Below are 8,362 nucleotides of genomic sequence, written 5' to 3' on the forward strand. Positions count from 1 at the left end.
TCCATTAGATGCATAGGATGATAACGAAGAAAGCGAACTTTCTAAATGCTTATCTAAACGTTTGTCAGCACGGTCTGTAGGTTCCAAGATGCGCGTTGCACACAGGACAATAATGATCTATGTTGTTGCATGAATTCAAGCAGTATGGCAGCATGCAACACGGCCAACATCTGCGAACAAAAGATTTCTTTTATGTGGTTGGACACGCCTGTTCTCAAATCGTTTTTAAATTGTTATACCCGCATAAGAACAGCGCAAAGGCAGTAATGTGAGTGATTACGGATCGACGAACTTCTACAGCTGTAACAACGATCGTGGTGCACCGGTGGCATACAGCGGTCATAGGTATTGGCGCCCATAGTCGATTCGAGTTGGCTACAAATGTTTATTCTGAATAAAATATAAAAACCATTTATGTGTTTCCAACTTGCTAACGAGGATATTCTGTTACATGAAGAGAGCAGCTGATCCATAGAGAAGGACGCCAAGCAATTTCCTTGTGCTTGTGCATAACTAGGGGGTGGTATCGGTGCGACAAAGGATGACCGATTTGTCGATCGAAATGGACCCCAATTACGCAACGGTGGCCGCCGTGCAAATATCGAGGAATACGTTGGCGGTGCATCTCTTATGAGAGCATGCGTGCCTGGCTATTCCAATCAGTCTTTGTTATCTTATAAAGCTTGGCTGAATAATTTCCCGGATCTGTAAAGAAACGAAGCATAATTCGACATAATTTTAATTATTAAAAACGGATTCAGGCATTCAGGATGTTTTGTCGATGTACTTCTCAAACCCGGAATATTATTCAGCCGGATCCTATATGACTGGTTACAGTGTACAGTATGAAAATTTCAATACTTCATTGTTGGCGATCGGCACGCATTGCAAACAACTAGACAAACTCCACTGCTGGTTTCTAGTTTCAAGCGACGAAAGCATGCTACTTGTAGCTTCTGTGTTGCTCAACGATGTCAGATCCAACGTGCCCGAACGTCCATGCGAATTTTGCGAGTCCTCGTTATCTTTTCGAGTGATATGTTCGCACCAGTACGTTATGATACACAAGAAACGCGTGACGGAAATAATAAATTGTTAACGGAATATACCAGATTCGGTAACGACATCCATCAATAAACTCTGTTCATCGGGCGACGATGTTCCGTAATCCGTCACAGCTAAAACTTCATTTCTCTGACCAGGCATCGACAAGGAAAGCGACGCAGACATTTGTAAAGTGTCCCGCGATGTTTTAGATATCAGCGATGGATGTATGGGCGTTGCTTGCGTCGCAGCTTCATGTCCGAACATAATCTACAATAATGACACCCTCTGTTTTTAAATCGATTAACACTTTACCTACCAAAAGCCTAATAACATTCGAAAGAAACATTTACATCGCATTACTCGAAATAGAGGGAGTACATTGTACCTTGCTCTGCAAAAGTTTGCGTACAAAAGATTTCACATTTTCGCGGGAGTCTTCAAAATCATGACTTGTTTCATAACTAAATCGCGTCGGAGATGCTGATTCGGTAAGATGGTTTTGTAACGGCGACTGTGTTACAGTTAGCTTAACCAATGTTAGAAGAGTCTGTGTACCAATGGTCGATAATTCCGTTATTCTCTTTACCGATTCTGTTTCCTCCGACTCCAGCGAATTTTCTGGAACATATTCAACATGACAAAAACCTATTTTTATCTGTTTCAATATATCCTCGAAATTAATGAACGATATACCTAATGCATCCGATCCACTTTTCTCTACCTCTTTTAAGCTGGAATTAACATCAACGCTCTGCACACCATGGTTAGAGGATCTGTCGGCTTTCGAATTCATAGCTACTAACGCAACAAATCATTCAACGATCATGGTAGTTAATAAAAAATTGATAATTGTTTGATATTAGTGTAAATAGAACTAATTACCGAGACGTTCATCACAAGAATAGGTTAGAGGCCTTTCCGACAGTCAACAATATTATAGAAAATGACCCAGAAAAATTGATCACTTCTTCACTCCTAATCTAATCGTCAATATTTGCTTAGCTTGGAATGCAGTAAAGAATATCATCTTCGAAAGTAAGTATTCTGCGATAGATTTTCAATAATTTATTCGTAACGCGGAAAGGGAGATTCAAACAGAGCGCTGCCCGACGCAGGTAAAGATGGCACTCGACGTCGAAGATTCGTACTCGTATACACCGTAGGCGTAGAGGAGGCTTGGAAAAGATTCTGAGCTGTGAATCGTTGAATAAAAAGAATGAAAATACGATTATCTAACGTTACATTCGTCGGTCGAGGCACTTGTAATTTCGATTCGATCGTAGTAACTTGATAGCCCAGTTGTCGAGGCGAAGTGCTCCCTTGTGTCGCGAGTAATCGCAGCGGCGGTCGGCAGTCGACGGTTATCAAAAAATCGTGGCGCTGTGTTGAGCGTGCGCTGACGCCATAGTGTGCTCGAGAGGCGAGAACAGCCGAAATGGAGGAGAGTCAAACATCGGAAAGTGTCGCCGTGCTACCGGACATGTCCGAACCGTTGACGAGCGAGACCGAGGAGGCGTCTGCCCTAACGACCGAACACGAGGCGCATCCCGTCGCGGTGACGGCAAGCGTCACTTCGGTACCGGGTGTTGCTGGTGTCCCAGGAGTCGGAGTACCGGTTTCTTTGCCTGTTGGCTCAATCATCGGTGTAGCGAACTCAACCAACGGCACGACCTTCAACGTCATCACCTCGGATCAGTTGCAGGTCTGTCGAAACAAGAACCTTTTCATTCGTACATGTTTCATATCGATACCGCCACAAAAACAACATTTTGATTCCATCAATATTCGACGATTTTGTTTTCGATGAACGATTCTCGAATGTCATGGATGGGTTGGGTTTCACTTTCTACACGTACCCGCAAATCACAGTGTACATGCATAGCGCATACGCATGTTTGAAATTTTTGAAAATTATAATGTAACTTTGCGCGAACTTCATCAATTATATACATCTTATCGTACTACAAACAATATTACTAAAATATACAAACGCAAAAGGTGCTTTGCTCTGTTCTCAACACTGTCTGTGATAAACAGTTCAAACAAATGCTACTTTGTCTTTTAGTTACCCGGATCTGGCCAGTTTAAGCAGATGCTATGCGTGGACAATGGGTTTATTTGTGAGCCTCGGCATGACAAGGACACGGACCCTCTACGGTGGAATGGAGAATTAAAAGCAACACACATAGTAATTCAAAATAGTACAGAGGAACATGAATCAGAACAAATACACGTGTCTGCTGGCAATACCCAACAAATATGCAGTTGGTCTGAATCTGCCAACTTGGCGGTATTGCCTGTTAGGTGCAAAAACACAAATGCAGAATTACATAAAAGTAGATTCGGATCTGGAGCAAGAGGAAGGTGTATTAAGCTTGGGCAAGAATGGTATACGCCGAGCGAATTCGAAGCACTTTGCGGAAGAGCATCTAGTAAAGATTGGAAGCGTAGTATAAGATTTGGTGGCAGAAGCTTACAGACCTTAATAGATGAGCAAATTCTGAAACCTCACGCAACCTCTTGTACTTGCGCGGCGTGTTGCGATGACGATAGCGCGGTAAATATGCTAGTTTAATTATCTACTTTATTCGTGATAGCTATAATGATTGTATTGATTACTACAGACAGGTCCAGTACGATTATTTACACCCTACAAGCGTAGAAAAAGAGCGAGGGACACGTCGGATGGAGATGTACCAACACGAAAGATAAAAAGTGATAATTCACGCGACGGTAGCAACAACGACGAAAGCGACGGTGAGGTGGTTATACCCGATAAAGAAGTATGGCCACAGTTCGTTTCAACGGATGGTTTGGTTGTTCAGCAACCGCAAGATCAGGATGGAGTTGTTCAAAATGTACATCAAACAGAGAATGGACAAACCGACGATGTTTTTAAAAAACTCGATGAAATGTCAAATAAGATGTTGAAATTGGCTTATGAATTTAGAAAAACATTAGAAGAAGCGAAAGAAGTAAGTAGGCAACAAAGAAGAGAGCAAGCGCTTGTAGCCCAATTAGGAGGTAGGGGAGATGTTATTGAAACTGTTGGATTGCAACCAGCGTCGGATACTCATAACAAAAAAGTAATATATAAAAGATAATAATTTAGAATCCTATATAAAATCATGTGAAATGTTTAATCAATCTTTTATCTTTGTAGTGTGCTAATTGCAACAGAGAAGCATTCGCAGAATGCTCTTTATGTAGACGAACGCCGTACTGCAATACGTTTTGTCAACGTAAGGATTGGGCGGGTCACCAAGTAGAATGTGTTCGGGGTGCTGCTGAAACTGTAATGCTTATAGTAGAAAGTAGTAGTGGTGATACCAGTGCTCTTGCGACGACTACGGGGGACCAATAGCTAGTGTTCCTCACACCCATTCACCAAAGGAATATAGAAACTGAACAAACTAACTTACAGACTTCAAAATTAAAAGAAGAGACAAAGACTTAACAGATTTGTTTAATGACTTGAAAGTCAAAGTTCTGTATATACCGTAGCAAATATTTTGTACGCGTGTAAGCTAACGTGTAATGATATTATTAAGTACATAAGTATATATGTAAGGAAAAATAGAAACTTATTCAGGATCGTGGCTGGAGAACATGACAAGCGTTAATGAGAAGGTCAAAAATCATATACCAAATGATTACATGAATAAAAGTGCAAGGAAATAAGCCCTACGAAGGCATATGCGTGCGTATGCGTATCCAATAGAGATCGCGGTTTTAGACGAATTAAAATACACGTGTACACGTGGCATGTGACATGCGGAGCAATTGAAGGATTATGCATACGGATTTGTAAAACTATGCAATGTATGTATAGTCGGGTAAAAAAATAAGCGGTACAAAACTTAAGCTCGATCAAATCACTCGTTAAACAGTAATATAAATCGGCTTTCTCGAATGTCTTCTAAATTATCGAAAAATATTTCTAACAAAACTCGTAGATCTGTACAGACTGTACTTTTTTATGTCTCATTAGCCAAAAGAATTAAAACTTTTTTTCCAATTTTGGAAACTGTAATGTATATTGTTTAATGTATATTATCATTTATACAATGAACACGTAGGATAGAAAAAATCCACGTGTACACGTATATTTACATACACGTGAAATAGGGATCTCTAATATCTATGTATGCACGTATACATCTGCAATACAATTTAATGACCCCAAAATATATGTGTATACATATGTATACGTTTTGCGCAATATAAGATATACTTTCATGATTTTTTTTTTATAAAAATCTAAACCGACCAAAGGAGGTAGTTAGGCTTCTATGGAAACTATTTATGTACATCGTTACAAAGGTATCTCTGTTTGTAGATATTATTTTGTACTGCTATTTTTATTAGTAAAATTTTTGAAAAGTGATATCGCTTTACTATTAATTTTTAGTACAAATACTAAGAGAAAGATTACTAGATACTTTTATTCATATACTGTTATATCGAATCATTTTCTGCAAGAAAGTAATCGCAACTAATTCTATATTTTCCGAGTACGAGAATATTATAATCTCTATCCACTTTAATATTAATAAGAATGTTAATTTGTAACCTCGTATTTTGTATACATGGTTTATAAACCATTGAAACAAACAGACAAAATCTCCTGAAAAAAATATAAGTAAACGATAAACGTGATACATAGTCCAATATGTATTATTTGTCTAGTATTTTTAATATGTTTTTTAAAATAAAACACATGACAAAAACTGTTTATTCAATCTTACATAATAGAATTATTTTATCGGATAGATGATAGACATTTTTTGTTGCCTTTATATATTTAAAAACAGAGAGATAAATAAACTAATATTATTTTTCACTAATAAGTTCATGCATCTTAATTTGTTAGTAAAAGTAGTAACCATCTACATACATCAATCTCCATTACACTCCTTTCCGTGTTCTAATATGACAAGTTGTTTTTAAATAAAATAAGGACTAAATCATTTAACTAATAAGATTAAATTAACGCATGCTTATTAAAAATGTTTTAATATCTTTATATATGATACAGAATTCGATATATTTAATAATTTCCATAATGTTTTAATCTGTATAAAAAGGCGCTTCCAGATCGATTAGAAATACCTAAATAACCGCTACCTGGAGAAAAACCGATTGCTTCGGGCATTGACATATTTGTTTCAAATGTAGGAAAATTCGAGAAAACGGTAAACGATGGTAAATGTGCCAGTTTAAATGCATTGTTCTTTTTATGCGAAGCCATTGCTAATATCTCTGAATAAGAATTAAACTTTAAACTAGTAACCGATGTTACCAGATTAAGGAAAACTTTCAATGGAGTCGGATTTTGGTTTTGCAACACAGTTGCCGTGTCGTATAAATTAACAACACCCTCTTTACTACCTGTAGCCAAAAACTGACCGCTTGGAGACATTGCGATAGATGCGCAAGATATACATCCATCATCTATAGCACGATGTATACACGAACGACTATTTACATCCCAAATGTACATTTCAGCACTATCTGCAGTTGTTCATAACAAAATTAAATAAGATTAGTTTAATACATATCGAATTGAATAGAAGAATACGTATCATTGCACTTACCGCCGTGTGTAACAAGTGTCTTACTATCTGGTGTAAAACATATTGCTCTACATCTTGCATTCATCTTCAAAGTACTAATAAGTTCCTTCGATGATGCTGATAATAAGTAAATTTCTCCCGTTCGGCCACCAAAAGCAATCAGCTTTCCGTCTGGGGATACTTCATAATCCTAAAGTTTTGTTTGGGAAATTTAGCTAACATCAATATGAAAATTCTTAGAAATTTAACTGTATGAACCTGCATATTTGTAACTCCATGTGGCAATAGAATTTTATGTGTTTTTCCACTAATGAGATTATAGGAGTGACAATAAGGATAATACTGAGAACCAATTAAAACTTCTGTGCCATCTCTCAGAAATTTCGCCGCATTGATTGGAAACTTTTTATATTGCATAGAATGCAGTTTATTATTTTCTATGCCATCTACCTGTAATTATACAATCATGCATTATATTTTCTATTTGAAAATACCAATGCAATTGGTTACAATATTATGATAGTTACTTACTTGAAACAGAGACAGAGTACCAGATGTACCAGCTACCAATGCTACAGTTGAAGACGGATGAAATTCTACACTTGATATAATGGGTCCTTCTATGTGCGTTTGTTTATTGATCAGATTTAAGGCTTTTATATCAATTATACTCTTGGGTAAATTTTTTAGTTTTGGTTTCTCCAAATGGCAACTGTGCTGAAAAAGTGTAATACCTTTTTAGAAACAACTCGTATTGACACAGGTAGAACCCTTTTTTATTACCTTTAATATATCATGGTCCAATTCGTCTGTGCCTTCTTCTGACTTTTTGAATTCAGCCCATTTCGGAGTGCCCACTAATTGTTTATATTTGCTATGTAGGAAGTCTTTGTACAGTTTTTCTGGAATATCGGCAGGCAATTTTCGATTCTGTGCCTTCGTAGCTGTTTGTACTCTAACAAAATATAATCATAAAGTTATAAGCAAATGAGACAATAATTGTTCCATGTAATAATATACATACGAATATTTTTCGTCGTCTTCGTCGGTCCATGCTTGTTTTCTCTGACCATTTGTATCGACATTATCGTCTCTTTGTCCATCAGAATCCTCGTTCTTATCACCGTCTATTAAGACGCTGTCCTTAGTATTAATACCCTTGCTTTCGTTCGAATCGGTAACGATCTCGTCGTTCAATAAATTGTTGACGATGTCGCTTGGATCACCAAACACGATCTTTTCTAACCTATATAAAAAATTGTACGACTAAAACTTATTATGTATGTCTGAATAACATTTGTTATTTTGAAAATTTTAGTTACGCAATACCTGGATTCTTCTTTTGGATCATATTCGTTTTTCCGTTTCTTTTTTAAAGGTGCAGTAAACTTTTGACTGTATAATGTCTTTGTAGATATATGTTCCTTCGAAGCTTTCTTATGCACTATAGATTTCTTTGAGTTCATTTTACGTTTCGTTGCACTTGACTTGCTCATTTTTATAATTTATTTCAGCTGACACATTACAAAACATTAAACAATTATGTATTCTTAACGTGCAATCCAATAATAATGTTTTCGTAGCACGCGGTTTTGGATTTTGTTCGAATGTGCACGTCTCGTTTCGTTTACCTCATCTGCGCTCTATTATAATAGTGTTGTGTATATAAGGGCGATTGTGATGGCTCTTCTGGAGAAATAATGAAGCTTCTATTGGAGTTCGTACAGCGCCAATTTGGG

General features: G+C 37.2%; 3 protein-coding genes across 3 annotated transcripts; 1 reads left to right on the top strand and 2 right to left on the bottom strand.

Annotated features, from left to right (window-relative positions):
* Positions 1-33: 33 nt before the first annotated feature.
* Positions 34-2,201, bottom strand: LOC144468532 (uncharacterized). The gene is made up of 8 exons (XM_078178093.1): positions 1,930-2,201; positions 1,741-1,842; positions 1,433-1,665; positions 1,110-1,314; positions 862-1,025; positions 452-650; positions 240-375; positions 34-170 (listed from the first exon to the last, which is right to left on the bottom strand). The coding sequence occupies exons 2-8, from the start codon at positions 1,838-1,840 to the stop codon at positions 65-67; spliced, it is 1,143 nt and encodes a 380-aa protein (XP_078034219.1). The 5' UTR covers positions 1,841-1,842; positions 1,930-2,201; the 3' UTR covers positions 34-64.
* A 251-nt stretch (positions 2,202-2,452) lies between these two features.
* Positions 2,453-5,877, top strand: Deaf1 (deformed epidermal autoregulatory factor 1). The gene is made up of 4 exons (XM_078178043.1): positions 2,453-2,749; positions 3,113-3,604; positions 3,672-4,133; positions 4,211-5,877. The coding sequence occupies exons 1-4, from the start codon at positions 2,483-2,485 to the stop codon at positions 4,409-4,411; spliced, it is 1,422 nt and encodes a 473-aa protein (XP_078034169.1). The 5' UTR covers positions 2,453-2,482; the 3' UTR covers positions 4,412-5,877.
* A 167-nt stretch (positions 5,878-6,044) lies between these two features.
* Positions 6,045-8,284, bottom strand: Wcd (U3 small nucleolar RNA-associated protein 18 homolog wicked). Its single transcript, XM_078178040.1, has 7 exons — positions 7,953-8,284; positions 7,648-7,869; positions 7,407-7,578; positions 7,155-7,340; positions 6,882-7,073; positions 6,645-6,813; positions 6,045-6,561 (listed from the first exon to the last, which is right to left on the bottom strand). Exons 1-7 carry the CDS (start codon positions 8,117-8,119, stop codon positions 6,098-6,100), a joined length of 1,572 nt encoding a protein of 523 aa, XP_078034166.1. The 5' UTR covers positions 8,120-8,284; the 3' UTR covers positions 6,045-6,097.
* Between the last annotated feature and the right edge of the window lie 78 nt (positions 8,285-8,362).

The sequence above is a fragment of the Augochlora pura genome, chromosome 4, assembly GCF_028453695.1.
Source record: "Augochlora pura isolate Apur16 chromosome 4, APUR_v2.2.1, whole genome shotgun sequence".
Lineage (NCBI taxonomy): Eukaryota > Metazoa > Arthropoda > Insecta > Hymenoptera > Halictidae > Augochlora > Augochlora pura.

Bases quoted from the DNA above. Each gene is read 5' to 3' on its own strand.
- Deaf1 (XM_078178043.1), top strand. From the start codon at position 2,483: ATGGAGGAGAGTCAAACATCGGAAAGTGTCGCCGTGCTACCGGACATG. The intron at 3,605-3,671 runs GTAAATATGCTA...TGATTACTACAG, and splicing joins GTTGCGATGACGATAGCGCG to ACAGGTCCAGTACGATTATT. The intron at 4,134-4,210 runs GTAATATATAAA...TTATCTTTGTAG, and splicing joins CGGATACTCATAACAAAAAA to TGTGCTAATTGCAACAGAGA.
- LOC144468532 (XM_078178093.1), bottom strand. From the start codon at position 1,840: ATGAATTCGAAAGCCGACAGATCCTCTAACCATGGTGTGCAGAGCGTT. The intron at 1,315-1,432 runs GTACAATGTACT...TCATTATTGTAG, and splicing joins GCAAACTTTTGCAGAGCAAG to ATTATGTTCGGACATGAAGC. The intron at 1,026-1,109 runs GTATATTCCGTT...TCACTCGAAAAG, and splicing joins GGATGTCGTTACCGAATCTG to ATAACGAGGACTCGCAAAAT.
- Wcd (XM_078178040.1), bottom strand. From the start codon at position 8,119: ATGAGCAAGTCAAGTGCAACGAAACGTAAAATGAACTCAAAGAAATCT. The intron at 7,579-7,647 runs GTATGTATATTA...ATATTTTGTTAG, and splicing joins GAAGACGACGAAAAATATTC to AGTACAAACAGCTACGAAGG. The intron at 7,341-7,406 runs GTAATAAAAAAG...ACACTTTTTCAG, and splicing joins TGGACCATGATATATTAAAG to CACAGTTGCCATTTGGAGAA.